The following is a 20,944-nucleotide window of genomic DNA, read 5'->3' on the forward strand; positions in this document are numbered from 1 at the left end:
TCTCACTGCCTCTCCCTCACTCTTGTTTCATGTGCCGCCTCCAAAAAGCGCCCCCCCCCCCCCCCCCCATTCCCTGAAGCTGCATCCAAACCACCGTCTGTCTCCCCAGTGCCACGTGTGGGCGTAGATTAGACGGCAATACGAGGGCCTCTTGCTCAGCTTCTCTTCGTGGCCAGGTTCGATCCCTGGTGGTGCTAGTAGTTTGTTTGTGTAGCCTGGGTGCAGCCAGTAGCCAGTAGTAGCCTGCGATATTTCCCTGTGCAGCTAGTTGTCACGTGAACGGAGGGTGGGGTTGTCTTTATTAGCTCAGAGAGATGGACGCAGGAAAGCCGTCGACGTGCTTAACAAAACATACATTTAATGAACACTTGGAAAAACCCTAAAGCAAAGCACTCCAGCAATCAACTGCACATAAACTATAACCAATCAAACCCCTGACTAAATATCTCAAAATGCAATCCAAATCACAACCCAGAAGTCTCTACAATGAAGTCCAACAAGATTAGTTGAAATACCCTAAATCCATCACTTTCTAGGTGATATCTCTACCACCACAACTCCCTAGTTGTGTCCTGTCCTATCAATACGTCCCTGCTGGACTGGCCCACCCCTCCGTCGTCGGCGCTGACGTGTGGCACCCGTTGCGTGGCCGCGACTCGTTGGTAGCCGTCCTCGTCTGTCTTCGGTGCTGGCATTCGATGCGCGCGGTCACTCCTTGGACGGCGGGGGCTCCGCGCTTCCTAACTTGTATCCTTTCTGGCTACCCCCTGGTAGCCGCTCCCGCTGGAGGTCCTTGATGCCGGCGTTCGACGCGCGCGGTCATCCCTTGGGTGGCGTGCTTCCAGGGTGGCTGCCCCCTGGTAGCCGCGGCCGCTGGAGGTCTCAGGTAGGCTTGGCACGAACGTAGCATTTCGGGGCCGTCGAGACGAACGTCGATGGAGCGTGGACGTTGGCCGCTGGTGCCCGACCGCCACCGCTGGGGCCACGAAGACACAGGTTCGTGGTGCGCCTAGGATGCTGCAGCCAATGCGAAGTCGGCAAGCTCCCTCTAAATCATGGCAGGCATAGTCGTTGGCCTGGCCACGTCCCCTCTCGCTCGTTCCGTAAAGGTTACGTGCTCCTGCCCCTCCTAGTTTCTTGCCTCCCGGTTTCTAGTGTCCCCCTCTTCTCTTTGCGCGCTCCGCTTTTATCCCCTTTGGGCTCTCTCATGGTGCACTGTCATTCGCTCCTTGCCTTTCCCATGTCTATATATGGCAATCACGCCTCTGGGCTCCTGCACGGCGTTCTCTGATTGGATGATCAGTGCGCTGCCATACTTTACCATGATGCGTCCGGGATTAGGCGCTGGCGTTCTCTAATTGGTGCGCTCCTGGCGCGCACTTCAAAAAAACCCGCCCGCATCTTCCCACGGGGGGAACTCGAGTAAATGCGTCGCAGAGTGGGGGGGGGGGGGGAGGTATCGCGTGAATGTTGCGTAATTGGGTATGGTTTGGGAATGCTTAATTGTTATTTCGTCTTTATTATTCTTATTTATTGAATGAAAGAGAAGCGAAGGCAAGGAGTGTAAAGTTAGTCTGTCTTTATTGCTTGATGCCGTCAAGCAAAGCGTCAAGTCAAGCGAAAGACAAGCAAAGACGCCCTTGACTGAATTCCGACCGCGCGCTCCGCCGCTTATATACACAACGCCCGTGTTCGAGGGGGAGGTGTACGGGGGAGAGACGCGCATGCGCACACTTCCGTACACAAGCGCGCGAACTTTCCACGCACCCACCACGCCGTTATCACGTGTACACGCCCTGCCGCCGTTACTGCTGAGCGCGACGCAGCGCACGGGTACCTACGACGCATGCGCGCACAGACGCGCTCTCCCCGCACCGCCGCAGCTGTTGTTGAGAGCGACGGAGCGCACGGGGTACACGCGCTCCTCCCGCACCGCCGCACCTGTTGTTGAGAGCGAGGAGGGTACGGGGGAGAGACGCGCACCTGCGCCTCGACGCGACGCGCATGCGCAGTGAGCATGTGCACGGCGCCGACAAAATCGACGAGTAACATCGCGAGCTTAAGAAATGCTCCGCATTTCAAAACCGTTTCATTGTTCTTGTTCGTCCCGTTCGGGGGTTTTGATGCATCCCCTCTGTAGAGGTTCCAGGCGCCAGCGACGCAGGATGTGTCGAACGCGGACGGAGCGGCGGTTCCGGGAAGTGGGAATGAATGACTTTATGGCAGCCAGCTTATTAAGAGCAAGCGGCCTCTGGGTGACGCCGCTCGCGTGAGGACACTGTCTGGGGCCGCAGCCGCGTTGTCACGTTGTTTTGGCCAGAGTGCATGGTGCAGCCGTGGGAAAACATTGGCGTGGCGGAGGCTTCGGGGGCACGCAAGGAGCTTCGCAGTATCTACTCTGGGTCCACCGAGTTTTCGTTTCATCATCATCATCATCATAACCAGCCTATCTACGCCCACTGCAGGGCAAAGGCCTGTCCCATTATTCTCCAATTACCTCGGTCATGTGCCAACTGTGACCAATTTATCCCGCAAACTTCTTGATCTCATCTGCCCATCTAACTTTCTGCCGCCCCCTGCAACGCTTGCCTTCTCTAGGGATCCACTCTGTTACCCTTAATGACCAGCGGTTATCTTGCCTTCGCATTACATGCCCTGCCCACGTCCATTTCTTCTTCTTAATTTCTACTAATATGTCTTTAATACCAGTTTGCTCTCTGACCCACTCCGCTCTCTTCTTGTCCCTTAATGTTACACCTATCATTTTCCGCTCCATTGCCCGCTGAGGCGTTCTCAATTTAAGTTGAACCCTCTTAGTGAGCCTCCAAGTTTCTGCCCCGTAGGTGAGTACCGGTAAGATGCAGCTGTCATACACTTTCTTCTTCAGCGACAATGGTAGGCTGCTATTCATTATCTGAGAATATCTGCCATATGCACCCCACCCCATTCTGATCCTTCTAATTATCTCTGCCTCATGGTTGGGATCTGGGGTCACAACTTGGCCTAAGCAGATATATTCGCTTACCACTTCCACTGCCTCGCCACCTATCTCAAACTGCTGTGCTGTCCCGAGGTTATTGATCATTACTTTAGTTTTATGCATAATAATTTTCAGGCCCACGGTTCTACTTTGTTCCCCCAGTACGGAAAGCATGCTTTGCAATTCATCCCCCGAGTTACTTAGCAAGGCAACGTCATCAGCAAATCTGAGGTTACTGAGGTATTCTCCATTAACCCTTACTCCCACCTGTTCCCAATCCAACGTTCTGAATACTTCTTGTAAGCATGCTGTGAATAACATTGGAGAGATTGTGTCTCCTTGTCTGACACCCTCCCTTATAGGTATTTTACTGCTCTCCCTATGGAGGATGATGGTAGCTGTAGACCCACTGTAGATATCCTCTAGTATTCTTACATAATGCTCATCTACCCCCTGGTACCGTAATGCCTGAATGACTGCTAGGGTTTCGACCGAGTCAAATGCTTTCTCATAATCTATGAAGGCTATATATAGGGGTTCAGTATACTCAGCGCACTTCTCTATCACCTGATTGATCGTGTGAATATGGTCCATTGTTGAATAACCTTTACGGAACCCTGCTTGTTGTTTAGGTTGACTGAAATCTAAGGTTGCAGAGATTCGGTTAGCGATTACCTTGGTAAATACCTTGTAGACGACTGACAGTAAGCTGATGGGCCTGTAATTTTTCAAGTTCTTCATGTCGCCTTTCTTATGGATTAGGATGATGTTCGCGTTCTTCCAGGATTCCGGTACCATTGCGGTCATTAGGCATTGCGTATACAGGTTTGACAGTTTTTCAAGTACAATTTCTCCGCCATCCTTCAAGAGGTCTGCTGTTATTTGATCCTCACCAGGTGCTTTGCCCCCTTTCATTTCTTTCAAAGCCTTCCTTACTTCTTCCGTCGTTACTGGTGGGATGTCTATCTCCTCTGAACTGCTGTCTCGTTCGGCATTATCCTGTATGTCCCGGCTACTGTACAGATCCCTATAGAACTCCTCGGCCACTGTGAATATTTTATCCCTATTTGTGATGACATTGCCTTGCTTATCCTCAAGTGTATACATCTGATTTTTCCCCACGCCAAGACGTCTCTTCACTGCTTTCAGGCTACCTCCGTTCTTTACAGCGTATTCGACCCTGTCCATATTATACTTCCGTATGTCAGCTGTCTTACGCTTATTGATTAACTTCGAGAGCTCGGCTAGTTCTATTCTGTCAGCTGCGGTAGAGATTCTCATGGTTTGCCGTTTCCTGATTAGATCTTTCGTCTCCTGTGAAAGTTTACCAGTATCCTGTCTAGCCATAGTGCCCCCGACTTCTATTGTACACTCCGTGATGATGCGTGTAAGGTTGTCGCTGGCTTCCTGGGTCGTAGGCTCGGCTTCCTCGTTAAGGGCGGAATATCGGTTCTGCAGCGCGATCCTGAATTCTTCTACGTTACGTCTTAGTGTTAGTTCGTTTATCGGCTTCTTTCGTACTAGCTTGTTGCGGTCCCTCCTCAAATCTAGCCTAATTCGAGATCTTAACATACGGTGGTTACTACACCTTACCCTTCCGAGCACTTCCACATCCTGCACGACGCCAGGGTTATCGCATAATATGAAGTCTATTTCATTTTTGTGCGCCCCATTCGGGCTCCTCCAGGTCCACTTCCGACTCTCCCGTTTACAGAAGAAGGTATTCATTATGCGGAGGTTATTCCGTTCTGCAAACTCAACTAGTAGGTCCCCCCGGCTATTTCTACAGCCCAGACCAAAGTTCCCAACTACCTTGTCTCCAGCCTGATTCTTGCCTACTTTGGCATTGAAGTCCCCCATAACTACGGTATACTATGTTTTTACTTTAGCCATTGCCGATTCCAAATCTTCATAGAGGCGTTCCACTGCTTGGTCGTCGTAGCTGGATGTGGGCGCGTAGCCCTGTACCACCTTGAGCTTGTACCTCTTATTGAGCCTAATTACAAGACCTGCTGCCCGTTCGTTAATGCTATAGTATTCGTCTATGTTGCCAGCTATGCTTTTAATTACTAGAAATCCCACTCCCAGTTCTCTTCTGTCGTGTAGACCACGTTAACATAGGACGTGTCCATTTTTCAGCACCGTAAAGGCTTCTCCTGCCCTCCTAACCTCGCTAAGCCCTATTGCATCCCATTTAATGCCCTGTAGTTCCTCGAACAAACACCTCGAGACTTGCTTCGCTAGATAAGGTTCGTGCGTTAAACGTTGCCAGGTTCAGATTCCATTGGCGGCCTGTCCGGATCCAGGGATTCTTAGCACCCTCTGCTGCGTCACAGGTCTGACCGCCGCCGTGGTCAGTTGCTTCGCAGCCGCTGGGGACTGAGGGCCGAGGGTTAGTTGGCGTATTCATGGGAGGTTGTGGCCGTTACTACACCAGGGTGGCCAATCCTGCTCTGGTGAGGGAGTGCATTACCGGCAATGGTCGCCGGGGTCAGGCCGCACCCCAAGCCCCTTTGTGCAATTCCATCATACGCGGATTTTTTTTTTATCCGGTGGGAATTGTCTGGCACCGGCATTCGAGCCACGGTCCTTTTGCACGCGAGGCGGGTGTTCTACCTCTACGCCATCGCTGCATCGCTCGCCATCGCTGCATCGCTAGTTTTCGTTTAGCAGGTTGTAAAACCATTCGGTCCACTGCGCCTCCGGAGACGGGGAAGCTTGGAGCTGTCAACTGGGGCTGGATTGCGGTCGATTTTTGGGAAACTGCTCGCTTTGTTGGCCGTTGAGCGCGCGGAGTGAAGGCGTGCGATGGTCTGCGTGTAGCGGCCCGTGATGGGGGCGGCAGAGGCGACGCCCAAGCCGGCCGCCGTGTCCTGTCGTTCCTGCGCGCTGTTTCTGGCCCACGGTCCAATTAACGGGACATCGCCTGTCAACGGCGGAGAATCTTGGGGACGCGCCGGGTTTCGTTAAGACGGGTGGTTATGGGTTTCAGCTGGCGTGGAGTGGCGGTCCGGTTTTGGACGAGAGTCGTGGGAACAGGCGACGCTGACCGCGTTCGTAGAAGCTTGTCACTGGCGCTTGCACGTGTTTCCGCGTGTTTCCGAATGTTTGTTGTAGCTGTTTCATTTGCTTTTGATATTTTCCTTTCTGGTTGGTTGGAGAGCATGACCGATGTTTCAGAGTTACGGGGGGCGGTGCCCACCGCAGTTTAACCCCGGATTTGGTAACCCGACCAATCAGATCGCCAGGGGATTATGGTTGACCTGTGTATCGGGGGTGGGGACTAAGTGACTCATTAAAACCCCGAGACACGAGTTCTCGGGGTCGACTCCTCAGGGATTTAATGTGCTATGCATGGCCGGCGTATTGCCGGGCTAGCCAGGTCAGATTAGGGAGGATCTCACCACTTGGGTCGTGTTAGGTCAGGGTCCGTTACTGACGGGGATTCCGTGTGCACAAAGTCTTAGGTGACCTAGGACCCCACTTTATTTCTTCCTATGTCTACTTCAGTCTGTAAATGACCTGTATATGTCTTTCGCTTAAATATACAGTTTTAAAAACCCTCAAGAAGAACTCTCATCGTGGTTTCATCAGTGCCGCAACCATCAGGCACCAACGCAGACCATCGAAAGACTTCTACATGCCACAACATCGGCGCATCGAAGCAAGAAACAACGAACCAAACCGTTACTGGCGCAGTCGGGCAGAATCTGCGTGGCTCGGCGACAAGGAGGGCGACTACTGACTGAAGAACAAGTAAGAGCCGCATCTGCAACGTGCGGAAGGCCTCGTCTTCCGGGATCCCTGGCAGACAGCATGACGGCGAGCGAGGGACAGCTTGCCGGGGACCAGGAGGATCAACGGAACCGCTGACACGTCATCGAAGAGACTGCTGGGGTAGCAGCGCATCGGAAGAGCGACCGCTGACACCGAAGACTGGGCACGGACAGTGCAGCGACGAGCAGCAGCGAGAGAAGCCACCGGGAGAAAGACGGAGAAGCGACCGGCGACTACACATCCGAAAGTGAGTCCCCTTTTTCTGTCACCCAGGGGCGAGCACTGCTGTCCGCATGGAGTCTTGGTGTTTCATGAGCACGCATTTCGAGCATTTAAACCCGGACAAGTGTGGGCTTGCAACGATCAGCGGGGACGAGGAGCGAGAGCATGGGGAGGTTAATCTGACCGTGAGATGTCGAAGATGCAGTTCGAGCTAAGGCTGGTGTCCCAGTGTTGCAAAGCTCTCTAGCTTGAGCTCGAGGTGACAAAAGCGAAATAAAATTCCGTAACAGGCGCGGGAAAGAGTTCAGGTACGCCGCCTAGCCGAGATGCACACGCGGAGCTCCGTCATTTTTCGAAGCTACTGGCGGGAGCGCTACCGAAATTTCCTACAGAGACAGAAGTGCCGTGTTGTTTGAGTCCGTCGGGAACACACTGGAGGCGTACGCGGTACCACGGCAATTGTGGGCCCAAATTGTCTTTCCGCTAATAGCGGAGAGAATGCAGTTTTTGTCGACGCGCCTCACACCATCGGAACACAAAGCTAATGAGATTCTCAAGAAAATAGTGCTCGAAGAGCTTAAGCTTTCAGCAGGAGAGTATCTCAGGCGGTTCCTCACGACGAGGAAAAAGGCAAACGAAGGGTGGCGACTGTTTGGCACGCGTATTCAGAGCTAACTGAATTTCTACCTGGACGCAAGAGGGGTGAAGACGTTCGATGAGCTGGTGGAGCTACTAGTAGCAGATCAGCTCAAAAACAACCTCTCGGAAGACGCACCGCACTACGTCACATTGCAGGAAGGGAACAAATGGGAGAAAGCTTCCGCTTTGTCGGCCGGTTTGCAAACATTTGAGGAAGCGGAGAGGAAAGGAAGCGCATCCAAGAAAGTAAAAGCCAAGGGTGCCCAGTTCCCCTACATACCCAGCTTTCTCGCTCAAAATTCCGATCTCTCAGGAACCTAGGGAAACCACTTCAGGACAGTGATATTTGGCACAAAGCAAGACGTCAATTTGGCGATGAAAACACTAGAAGAAGTTTCCAGGATTCTGAATATTTTATGTGCATTTCGCTGTCAAATGTTACTCCCCATGCATTTCTATGGGATAGTTTCCATGGCTCAGGAACCTAGCCGCACTACGTGCAAGACTTGAAACTGTGTGCAAAGCAAGGTTTCACCCCCAATATTAGCAGCGCAAAATAATTTTCAATTATGATAAATAATGGCAAAGTAATCGCTGTTGAAACGACTGCAATGAGCGGGAAAGCTGCACATGTGTGCGGCAAGAGAAGGGTGCTAAGGAACCGCCGAAGCAGGATGGCGGGAAACAGTTCGGTGATAAGCGAGCGCCAAGGGAATGTTTCCCGTGCGGGGCTATCGGTGACCACAACGCCAAGTGCCCGCACTGTACAAAAAAGCGGCCAAGCTAGGCTACGAGCAATGGTAGCAACAGCTTGTTGACGCGGGTGCAGCCAGTCACTTTGGACGGTTTGAACAGGCAGATCGGCGCGATCCTCGACACGGGGGCAGAAATCACGGTCCTTCGTGAGAGCACCGTTCCCGCGGAGTTAGTTAAGCCGAGTTTCCGCCTTTGGTCGGAAAGTAAGCGCAAAGTTGGCGGTGGGGCATCAAAACATTGCGCGCGAGACGGGCGTGTTCGCCGAGATAACCGAGACAATGCCAGACTCTGCGAGACTCTGCGCGCTAACTGACAAGCCCGTTTCACGAACAGATTGCTTGCTTTCCCGAGAAGCGTCTGAGTCGCTCACAAATGAGTGCGACATGAAAGGGCTCGTAACGGTGGGCGAGGAGGAAGCGACCACGCGCGCGGAGGTCGAGCTGGCAGGGCGTGAGGCCGGGGCGGCCGGAGAGGAAACCGGGGCGCTCCGGGAAGCGGTTTCCCAGATAGGCGCGAAGGGTGGCTGCAGTCAGGGCACGGAGGATAATGCCGGAAAGAACAATATGGCCTCGAAGAGGAGGGCGAAAGTAGCGCTTCAGCCGAATTCCGGTGGGCGGAACGAAGCGACCAGACTTTGCGAAGCGCGTTGAAAAACGGCAGAACAGGAAATGGAGGAATGATCATCAGCGAAGGGCTCCTTTACCACAAAGACAAGGTACTGGGGCAGCCGGTGAGGCAGCTCGTCCTTCCGAGGGTAGGCAAAAGGAAGTTATCCAGGTGGCTCACGAGTCTAACTCTGGGGTGACGTCACCTGGGCTTCCGTGAAACGAAGGCCAGGATAAAATACAACTTTTTTGTGTCCAGACATGGAAGACGAGATTAGGCGCTACTCTAGCAGCTGCCACGGGAGCCAGACAAGAGAACACCTCCGACACTCAGACAGTGTACCTATAGAGCCACTGGTGCGGCCGAAGTACCCTTTCGAGCAGGTCAATATCGACGTGATAGGCCCGCTTGAGCCGGCATCAGCTAGGGGCCACCGATACGTGTTGTGCATTGTCGACCTGTGCAAACGGTGGCCGGAAGTGGTGTGCGTGTGGTCCTTCAGTGCAATGGCGACTTGGGACGCCCTGCTGAGCGTGTTCACCAGGACCGGGACACCCGAGGTGATCGCATCTGACTGTGGAACTAACTTCACCGCGGAGCTCACAAAAGGGTTTGTGGGAAAACTGGGCTGCTCCCCTAGGTTCTGGACGCCGGGACACCCCGAAAGTAACGGAGCCGTCGAAAAATGGAACCGCACTTTTTAGAACATGTTGGCTTACACTATACAAAACTCCCAAGCATTTCCCCGAGGGTGAACATGGTTAAGTGCGAATGCACGGGGTGATGCTATGAGGGGGAGTAAAGTTAAAATCCGTTGCATTCGCCCGTGAGCCCGCGCGAGCCGACCCACGGAGGTCTGGCAGTTTATCGCTGCATGTATAGGGGGGTACGCCGCGCCGAGCGCGCCGAGCCAGGTGGCTGAGACAGGAGGCGAGCGCAAGGGGAGAGGGACAGCGGCGCACGGCAGCTGCAGCCGAGCGAGGGGGAGAGGAGAGAGTGTGACGTCACGGTGGAGAGAGAGGCGCGCGGCAGCTGCTAAGGAGAGGAGGCGCGCTGTGACGTCATACCATGACGTCACGGCGCGATGAGCGGTGCGGGGAGCGGCGCGCACCCGCGCAGCCACGGCGAGGAGGCGGAGCGAGCGCGGTCACGTGGTGAAGTGACGTCACCGCGCCGTTGCTACCGACGCTCCTCTCCGCTCCACGCCGTTGCTAGGGAGAGGAGGACTGCCGACGCCGCCGCCGCCGGCGGTGGAAGGTTTGGGGTCGCTTATAAAGTGCATTCGCACTTAAAAAGAGGAGAGGGACTGGGACAAGTTCGTCCCGTTCCTGCTATGGGCTTATCGGGAGGTCCCGCACGATACTACGGGGTTTGCTCCCTTTCAGATGCTTTACGGGAGAACGCCAAGCGGCCCGCTCTCCGTGGCAGAGCGCATGTGGGAAGGAGAGGGCGTAGTGCCGGCAGCTCTGGGGCCGTCCCCATCGGCGTACATGAGAGACATGATGGCCAGGCTAGATCGCGCCGCCAAGGCTGCCGAGCTAATGTGAAAGAAGCAGCAAAACGCCTACGCGAGCCAATTCAACAAACGGGCTGCGTGCAAGAGCGGGCTTTAAAGCTGGCGAACCTGTTTTGGTGTTCGAAGATCAGCGTCCCGGGAAAATTATTCCTAAATGGGAAGGACCCGGCACGGTCATCGGAGGGCATCGGGCGCACTCATACTTCGTGGCAATGCCAGGAGGGAGAAAGCTTGTGCATGCTAGCAAATTGCGGCCCTACCAAAGCAGAGAGCGCAGTGGGTGTTATGTTTGACGAGGACGGGGCTTTTGGTGAGGTCGACTATGCGCCTCGGCTGACATATGAGCGTTCCAGTGGCATGGTCTACCCAGAAAGCATGACAGCTCATCTGGAGGAAAGAGCCAGGGCTGACATTCAAGCAATGTTCGCAGAGCACGAGGGCTTGTTTAAGGACAAACCAGGAATGGCCAAGGGGAGGGAACACTCCATTCTGTTAGAGGAAGGGTTCGCCCCAATATCATGTCACCCCTACCGCGTACCCCCCGCATTAGAAGGGGGGAAGCAGGCAGGTCGATGAGCTCCTTGAGGGAGACGTAATTTTTCCTTGCGAGAGCCCGCATGCCCATCCGTTTGTATGCGTTGCTAAAAAGGACGGCTCCTTGAGGATAAGCGTGAATTACCGTAGGTTGAACGCCGGCACTATAGCGGATGCGTATCCCATGGCTCTGCAGGAGGAACTGATAATGAGAGTAGGGAAGGCACGTTGCTATATAACTCTACTCGACCTCCGGATGGGATACTGGCAGGTGCCGTTGGCGCAATCCGCTCAGCTCCTAAGCCCGTTTGTTTATCCCAGAGGCCAATTCACGTGGAGAGTTATGCCTTTCGGTCTCAAAAATGCCGCTCAGACGTTTCAGCGAGTAATGAATGACCTCTTGCTGCCGCAATCCGAGTACGCCTGCGCCTATTTGGACAATATCACGGTCTTCAGCCAGACGCTCGATGAACACCTCCAGTATTTACGTGTGCTCTTCACGGCCTTAGTGAGGGTAAGCCTTCAGGTTAAGCTTGAGAAGTGTCAAATCGCATGTGGTTCTAAACGCTACTTGGGGCACGTGGTAGGATCAGGGACGCACGCGCCAGACCCAGACAAGTTAGCGGCCATACAGGGCTTGCGAGCACCAACTACTAAAAAGGAACTACGTAGTGTGCCGGTGCTTTGCGGCTATTACCGATGCTACGTTCCGAACTACGCCAAGGTGGTGAGGCCATTCACAGAACTGACGGAAAAGATGGTTTCTAACAAGATACCGTTGTCCGCCGAAGCCGAAAGCGCGTTCAAACGGCTGAAAGCAGCGCGTTGTGAGGCGGTGACGCTTGCAACGCCAGACCGAAACAAGCCGTTTTGGCTTTACACTGACGCCTCCACGTTTGCAGGGGGGGGGGGGGGGGGCTTGCCTGCCGCAGCGTACTGCAGATGGCTCTGAGCGCCCAATAGCTTTCGCCAGCCATGCGTTCTCTCCCACGCAGACCAGATGGTCGACAATCGAGCGGGAAGCATTTGAGTTTATCTGGGGGTTGAAGAAGTTCGATCTTTGGCTCTTCGGCGCTCAGGTGATGGTGGTGTCCGACCATAACCAACTCTCGTTCCTCACCGTGACTACGCTTCACGGCGCCAAGTTAACGCACTGGGCGCTAGTCCTGCAATGGTACAATGTCGTTGTACAGCACAGAAAGGGAAGTGCTCATGACAATGCTGACGCGTTGTCACGGGTTCAGAACGCATGTTGGGATTCGGACGGCAGTGCTTGTGACTGGGTGGCGGGGAGGGAGCACTCAGGGCTGCAACAGTGACCGACCACGTTGCCGAGGGAGGCAACGACGAGACATGGTGGAACTGACTCAGTGTGGGCGTGGGTGCGTGTGTGCCAGTGGTGAGCGGGGCGCAGTGAACTCGAAGCCGAGTTATGAACAGTGTGCTATGCTGGAGACATTTCCTTCCATGTAGAACTCTAAGGATTTTGGGGGTTTCCTTGTTCGAAGGGGTTGCGTGTTGTTTTGTGTTGTCGCTTTGTACCGCTTATCCTCAAGTGCATACATCTGATTTTTTCCCACGCCAAGACGTCTCTTCACTGCTTTCAGGCTACCTCCGTTCTTTACAGCGTACTCGATCCTCTCCATATTATACTTCCGTATGTCAGCTGTCTTACGCTTATTGATTAACGTCGAGAGCTCGGCTAGTTCTATTCTGTTAGCTGAGGTAGAGATTCTCATGGTTTGCCGTTTCCTGATTAGATCTTTCGTCTCCTGTGAAAGTTTACCAGTATCCTGTCTAGACATAGTGCCCCCTACTTCTACTGCACACTCTGTGATAATGCGTGTAAGGTTGTCGCTGGCTTCCTGTGTCGTAAGCTCGGCTTCCTCGTTAAGGGCGGAATATCGGTTCTGCAGCGCGATACTGAATTCTTCTACTTTACGTCTTACTGTTAGCTCATTTATCGGCTTCTTTCGTACTAGCTTGTTGCGGTCCCTCCTCAAATTTAGCTTAATTCGAGATCTTATCATGCGGTGGTCACTACACCGTACCCTTCCGAGCAGAGAATATCCAGGTGCTCACATATAAATTATGTCAAGCAGCCGCAATTTCCCTTAAGGTGTGTTCCCTCGTTCTCACCTGGCGTATCAAACTCTACCATGACACGAATGCCCCTGGAAGCCGCTTCGTCGATGATCTTTTTAACATCTGCTGGCGTGTAGACGTGCGTGATCGGATGGAAAGCCCCCTACAAAGATGGAAGTGAAGAACATTTTATTAAGCAGTTGTTAAAAATCAGTGTCATTCTACTCTGTGGGCAAGGATGACCAGCACAGCTGGACACAGTGCAGAGTGCACAAAGGAAAACACGTTTGTACTTTGCGATTGAGCATACGTCTTACCTAATTAGCTAAATGGCAGTTGGAGGGACTACAGCCGTATTCTAGTGTGCAAGCATGGGGCTGTAGGAATCGCAATTTTTGTATATAACACCAACCCAAACCGCTGCGTCACGGAGTATAAAAGTCGGAACGCATCGGGCGTGAGAAATTTAAACAGAAATCTACCTCCAGCTGGACAGGTATGAAACCGGTGAGCGAGTGAGACTTGCCTGCACCACTATAGACATACGAGAAGGGGCAACCTGTAAGGTGCGCGTGCTTAGACCTGGACGGGAATAACACCGTTAAAATGTCACTCCAGGAGCTGTTAAAAAAGGAAACACATAAGAATGTAGCTATGGTGGCATTTGGTATAGTGAGGTTTTGCTTTAGTGAATTTAAAAGTTATCCTTATTGGCTCATGTTAGCGTTCCATGCCGGTAAGTTCCTCTAATCGCGGAAGGGATTCACAGATACCGGACGTGGTGGAATCGGAGGCGGCGAAAGCGGCCGCTGCAAGTTCTGCAGGAGACGCTGGACATGAACTGTCTCGCGGCCACGGCGACGACGATCTGTAAAAGGAGTGACTGGCTCAACGACGTAATTGACGGGTGAAGTTCGCTCGACGACTCGGTAGGGCCCTTCGTATTTAGCTTGTAGTTAGCTCGAAAGGCTCGAAAAGCTTGTAGAGGTATTGGACGGTGTCCAAAGTCAAACGAAGGAGCAGGCAGCGTATGTAGGAGCTCCGCTGGAGGCGTCATGGCGGGACTTCTGACGTCCTTGATCTGCGGTCGTGAACGATCTCGCAAGTTGGCGGCACTCTTCTGCATGATTGGTGATTTCCGAGACTGGTGCACACTCTGACGCATCCGGGTGGTATGGAAGCATAGTGTCCAATGTAGAAGATGGCTCACATCCGTAAAATAAAAAGAACGACGAGAAGCCCGTGGTTGTATGCATGCTTCGCCGTATTGTAGGCGTAAGTGACGAAAGGCAGGGCTCACGCCCAGTTGGAATGGTCGGTAGAAACGTACATTGAAATCATGTCGCCTAATCTACGGTTGAAGCGCTCAGTCAGTCCGTTAGTTTGCGGGTGGTAGGAGGAGCTCTTCGCATGAACGACTCGGCATTCGGTCAGCATCGCCTCCACAACGTCGGAGAAGAAGACGCGTCCCCTGTCACTCAACAATTTTCTCGGCGCTCCATGGCAAAGTATAAAACGTTGAAGGAGGAACGATGCGACGACGCGGACGGTGACAGTGGGTAGTGCGACTGTTTCTGCATACCTCGTGAGGTGGTCAACCACGACGATAATCCATCGGTTGCATGCAGCCGTGGTGGGGCGCTGTCCATTTATGTCGATACTCACATGGTCGAAAGGACGAGCCGGACAGGGTAGCGACTTCAGCGGACCGGTTGTGTTTTGAGGGGGAGACTTGCGACGCTGGCAATCTGTACACGAGTGGATGTACTTTGTAACAAACGTGTGCATTCCACGCCAGTAATAGCGCAAACGCAAGCGCTGGTACGTTTTGAGCACCGCAGCATGCGCGCACGTTGCGTCAGCGTGGTAGTGGGGGCAGAAATCAGAGCGTACATGGCCAGGGACGACGAGTAACCACTTCCGGCGCTCAGATGAATAGTTGCGGCGGTAAAGAAGGTCGTCCCGAAGGGCGCAGTGCGAAGCCTGGTGGCGCAGCGTACGAGAGGCTGCAACTGTTGACGGACTCGAAAAATATTGACGGACAGAAGTGATCCACGGATCTTTACGTTGTTTGGCAGCAATACCAAGGGAGTCTAGGGACGCCACTGCACTATCTGGGGTATATGCACTGCATCGTCCGACCCCACGGGTGATCTGGACTGGGCATCAGCATCCGTGTGTATCCGTCCGCACCGGTGTACAACTTGAATGTCGTGCTCCTGCAGGTGAAGATCCCAATTACCGAGTCTGCCGTAAGGGTCTTTGAGTGAAGACAGCCAGCAGAGGGCGTGGTGGTACGTGACAACGTTGAATGTGTACGACTGTAGAGTTAAGGGTGAATTTTGTTGATTGCCCAAACGATCGCCAAACATTATTTCTCTTTTATGGAATAATTCCGTTCTGCCTGCGCCATAGCGCGGCTGGCGTATGCGACGACGTTCTCATGGAAGCCATCTTTCCGCTGAGCGAGCACGGCGCCATGACCGACACCACTCGCATCAGTGTACAGTTCAGTGGGTGCAAGCGGGTCAAAATGGCGCAGTATTGGGGGCGTCGTAAGCAGGCGCTGCATGCTCACGAGTGCGGTGTCACAAGCAGGCGACCACTGGAGACGTTCGTTGCGCCCGCTGAGGAGCCGCGTAAAAAGGGCAATGATAGTGGCAAAATTTTGATAGAATCGGTGAAAGTACGAACACAAGCTGACAAAGCTTCGGAGGTCTTTCCGAGTGGCCGGTTTGGGAAACTCTGCTACTGCACGAAGGTTGTCCGGATCTCGAAGGATGCCGTCTTTGGACACAACATGGCCCAAACTTGTTAGCTTGCGAGCAGCAAAGCGGCACTTCTTCAGATTCAGTTGCAGAGAGAGAGAACAGACTTTATTTACAGATCCTGCGTGGGGTTGCCAACCGGCCGCGCAGGGCTCGGGGCTTCCCTTCTAATGCCCTAGTCTATTAAAAGTCCTAGGGCACTGGGCCTAGATCTCGGGGTGTGCTCCTGGCAGGGCGTCCGGTACTGGGGTCCCACGGCACCCGGTAACCGGGTCCTTGGTCCCGTTTCTCTTCTGCCTAGCCAGGGCCTCCTCGAGCCGCTGGATCGCCCATCTCTGTGATGATGAGTCTATGGAGCGCAACCAGCGTTCCACTTGATCGGGGTACGTGGCATCCAGGGACTGCCCGTCCCCATCGCGCACTTCACCGCCGCACTTCATGATGTGGCCGAGTGTCGCTAGTTCCCTTTCACAGACGCTACACACTGGGTCTGCGAACACCTCGGGGCAGATGTGGCGCGCCAACGCCGGGGTTAGCACGCATTCCACTTGCATCTGACGAAGCATCACCGACTCCGCACGGGATAGTTCGTGGTGCGGGGCCGGGTACTCCCTCCTCTCGCCCCTGAATCGCTTTAGGATCTCTCCGTAGTCCGTCAGGGGCTCGAGGTCTTCCTCGGCGTTGGTTTCGCCTGCATCCGCGGAGAGGCTGGTGCTGGCGTCCCGGCATCTGACGAGTTCACGGGCCGCCGCGTCCGCCTCCTCGTTGCTGTTGTCGACGGTCGGCAGCTCCCCCATGTGTGCGGGGAACCACTTGATAACGGTAGTCGGGCTAGCGGGGGTGCTCCCTGCAGCCCGCGAGGCCCTGGCGAGCCCCACAAGCCGCTCGGCATCCCGCCAGACCGTGCTCCTGGCGAAATTCTTTACCGCCGTCTTTGAGTCACTTAGCACCGTGCGGGTGCCCGGTACCCCCATCGCCAGGCCTATCGCCGCCTCCTCTGCCTGGCCGGGCGTACTGGCCCGCACGGTGCCTGCGCTGAGTAGATCCCCCGTAGATGCCTGGACGACTGCGACCGCGTAGGCGTCTCTCCTTCCAGGGTACTTGGCTACGTCCACGTACGCAGCGCCCCCGTCGTGTTGGTATTGCCTGGCCAGAGCTGCCGCCCTCGCCCTGCGTCGGTCCAGGTCCCTCTCCGGGTCCATGTTCTTGGGCAGCGGGAACACAATGATGCCCCTCGTCGCTCAGGGGGACTTGCTCTTCTAGCACCCCGTCGCTGCTTGCTCGATCTCCCGGTGGCTTGAGCCCCGCGCGGTCGAGGACTCTCCTGCCCGTTGTCGTGCCGTTCAGCCGGGTCAGCTGCGATATTCGTTGGGCCTCGCTGATCTCCGAGAGCGTGTTATGTACTCCCAGAGACAGCAAGGCCGACGTTCTCGTACTGGGTAGTAGGCCCAGGGCACTCTTGTAGGCCTTTCTGATGGCGGCGTCGATCTTGCCTTCTTCCGCCTTGGTCCAGCGGTGGAAGGCTCCCGCGTATGTTGCTTGGCTAACGACGAAGGCCTGCAGCAAACGAACATCCCCAGGATCCTCAGCCCGGGCACGTGCGGGATCGGTGCACCGTCGCTCGTCCGCACCACGATGCTCCTTGCGGCCTCCTGGCTTGCCGCCTTCCGGTGCCTCCCCGGGGGCGGCAGGATGAGAAGCTGCGATTTTTGCGGCGAGCACCGCAGGCCCGTGCTCGAGAGCGCGGACTCCACGGCGTCCACCGCGGCTTGGAGATTCGACTCGATCTCCCCGTTGCTGCCGCCCGTGACCCAGATGGTGACGTCGTCGGCGTATAGGCAGTGTCGGACCCCCGGGTTCAGCGTCTCCAGGCGCCTCGCCACCTCGATCATGACGATGTTGAAGAGAAGTGGCGAGATGACCGAACCCTGCGGGGTCCCGACACTGCCCAGCTTCCGCTCCTCCAGCTTCTTGCCTCCCACTTCCAGCCGGGCCGTGCGGTCCGACAGGAAGGCTCGAACGTAGTTGTAAGACCTCGGCCCCAGGCCCAGGCGGGAGACCTGCTCCAGGATCGCCGAGTGCCTCACGTTGTCGAAGGCACCCTGCAGGTCCAAGCCCAGGATTGCCCGGTTGTCCTTCCCGGGCAGCCCGCCCGGAGGGTCGAGGATCTCCCTCTGGATCAGCAACATGGCGTCCTGGGTCGCCAGGCGTGCCCGGAACCCGAGCATGGAGTCCGGGTAGATGCCGTGTCGCTCCAGGTAGTCGTTCCACCGGGTGTTGAGTACGTGCTCCAGCACCTTGCCCACGCAGGACGTGAGCGAGATGGGGCGCAGGCCCTCTATTCCCGGTGGCTTGTTAGGTTTGGGTAGCAGGATCGCCTTCGACGTTCTCCACGCTTTCGGTAGAGTGCCGCTCCTCCAGCACTCGTTGTAGTACTTTGTTAGCGCCGCAATCGCCGAGTCGTTCAGGTTGCGGAGCGTCTTGTTGGAGATCTTGTCTGGCCCTGCGGCCGAACGGCAGTTGAGGTTCTGCGTTGCGAGCCTCACCTCCCACTCTTCGATATCTCTGTCCAAGTGGGAGTTGGGCCGCCCCTCGTAGTCTCGGTGGTCTTCCCTGCTGGTCTCTGGTAGGTAACGGTCGTTGAGACGTTTGTGCATCTCTTCTTCCCCCATCTGGCGCGCCGTGGTGTGGAGGATTTGCGCCATTCGGGTGTGTTGGAACTCGTGGCTCTTGGTTTCGTCCATCAGTTGTCTGAGGATCTTCCAGGGGCCGCTGCGGTGTAGTTGTCCGTCGACCTGGTTACATAGGGCGAACCACTGTTGGGCGCAGAGTCGCTTGCTGTACCGCTCGATCTCGCGGCCCAGCTCGGCTATCTTCTTACGAAGCTTTCTGTTGTGTCGTTGTCTTCGCCATCGCCGCTGAAGCGATCGTCTGGCGTCGAGGAGGTGTGCGAGCCTCGAGTCCATCGTTTCGATGTCTCCGGTAGCTTCCACCTCTTTCATGGCTTTGTTCGTGGCTTCTTGTAACCTCGCGGACCATTCGTCTATGTCGGCTATTTCGCCCAGCTCGGACTTTCTGAACTCGTCCCAGTTTACGAGTCTGTGCCTCTTTAAATTGTCCCTGCTCTGGTCCCCGTTCGTGTGGGCCAGCGGGATCTCTATTTCGATTATAAAGTGATCGCTGCTCAGGTTGATCCCGGTGTTTCTCCACCTCGCGGTACCACCGCTGGGTAGCAACGCGAAGGCAAGATCCGGGTTCGTATCCCGGGCAGTGGACGTCCCTATTCTTGATGGCTGTGCTGGGTTCGTTAGTAGCGTGAAACCCGCTTCGGCGGCGTCTTCTAACAGGTCTTTCCCTTTTGCTGTGGTTACCGTGTATCCTAGCTCGAGGTGCTGCGCATTGAAGTCCCCGCAGACTATCGCCGCGGCGTCTCCCATCTTGGCCGTTTCTCGCTTCGCTTTGGTCGTGGCGTCTTTGACTTTGTTGAAGAGGGTCTTGAACTTCTGTCCGCTGTGCTTTGGATTGCTGTAGATGTTGGCGAGAAGAAGCGACGTCGACGTCTTCTGCCTTCTACCCCGCGATCTGCCTCCCTTGCCGATGAACGCTAGTTCGGTTACGCACATTTCGATCGCGGTGCTTGAGTTGCCCAGAAATTGCTGGTGTTTCACATGGGCTAGCCCCTTGCGGATCAGCGTACACACCCCCTGCGACGCCCCCTTCCCGCATGTGCGAGCCGAGGGCGGGCAGTCGTGCGCCCGGTAACCGGAGAGTTTCGGGGTTTCCTCCAAGTGAGTCTCTTGTATCGCTATTATGTCGGGCCTTTTCGCTGGCTCCAACGATCTGATATGTTGCTGTAGGACAGCTTTGCGGCATCTGAAACCGTTTGAGTTCCAGTGCCATATTCTGATCTTATTGTTGCTGGCCATCTTGAGGTTTGGGTTCGCAACGGTGTTGCTGTAGCATGTTAGCAAATTGCTGCAGCATCTGCTTTTGTAGCTGCTCGAACTGTTGAGCTATCTGTTGTTGCACTAGCTGGGAGCATCTTTGGATGATCCTCTGCTCCATGGCTTCTAGATTCTTATCCCATTTCTTGTACGTATGTTCTAGCCTCGTAAGTCTATTACTAAGGCCTGCGTACCCTACGGGTTTCGGTGCTTTCTCCCTGCATTCTAATCCGGTGGCCGTTGATAGTGCGTCGTCGTCGTCTTCTTCTGCCTCTTCGACTTCGCTTTCGCTGACGTTCTCGTCGTCGGATTGTAGCTCGATCCCCCTGGACGCCGCTATGGCCGCCGCCCTGGATTGGAGTCTACCTCTGACCGTGTGCGTCGCTTTCTGGCTGGAGCCGCCCGCTGCCTGCGGTCCTGTTCCATCCATCTCGACGGGATCTTCCGTCGCCATCTTCTCTTCGGCTTCTTGCTTCTGCCCGCGCTCGGGCCCGCCGCCATTCTGGAACCTTTTTATGATGTTGTCTTGCTTGGCGATGTGTTCGCGTTGTTGCTTAATGGTAAGCTGTAAAGCCGCCATTACTGTCTGCAGGTCTTGAAAGTCCTTTTGCATCTTTCTAACCGTCGCTTTGAGTTCGCGAGTTTCTGCTTTGCATTGTTCGCCGCAATCGCTCTCGCCGCTGCCGCTCTCTCCGCTTTTGCCGGGCCCTCGCTCCGTTGTCTTGGCAACGCTCTGTGGATCGGGTTTCGCCGGCGCCGGCCTGGCGCTGACGTCAGACTTGTTTTTCGACTCCGGTCTTTTCTTGGAAACCGAGCGGCGCCACGATGCGGACCTTCCGCTCGACTTCGAGCGCCTTCGCTGCTCTTTACCGGATGTGACGTCTGCCCACGTCAGCCCTTCTGGCCTATCCCTGCTTTTACTCCTCGCCGCCTTATGTGACGTAGGAGCTTCTCGAACCTTCTGTGCGAGAAAATCGCTCTTTCTAGAAGGTCTGATGGCCGGGCGGGAAACCGGCGCCATCTTGTTCGGCGCCATCTTGCCTTCTATAGTTTCGTTTTTCAGTTTTGCCGCCATCCGCTTCTTTATTTGCGGTGGCACTTTGAATTTGTTTATGCA

General features: G+C 54.9%; 1 protein-coding gene across 1 annotated transcript in view; it reads right to left on the reverse strand.

Moving 5' to 3' along the window:
* LOC144160985 (beta-hexosaminidase subunit alpha-like) overlaps nucleotides 1-20,944 on the reverse strand; it is a 196,522-nt gene that overhangs the window by 110,572 nt on the left and 65,006 nt on the right. The window contains exon 6 of the mRNA XM_077692049.1: nucleotides 13,170-13,278. Coding sequence (XP_077548175.1) covers nucleotides 13,170-13,278 — 109 coding nt within the window. The remainder of the gene's footprint in view (nucleotides 1-13,169; nucleotides 13,279-20,944) is intronic.

Source organism: Haemaphysalis longicornis, unplaced genomic scaffold, assembly GCF_048455015.1.
Source record: "Haemaphysalis longicornis isolate Haplotype H1 unplaced genomic scaffold, Haemaphysalis longicornis Haplotype H1 scaffold_11, whole genome shotgun sequence".
Lineage (NCBI taxonomy): Eukaryota > Metazoa > Arthropoda > Arachnida > Ixodida > Ixodidae > Haemaphysalis > Haemaphysalis longicornis.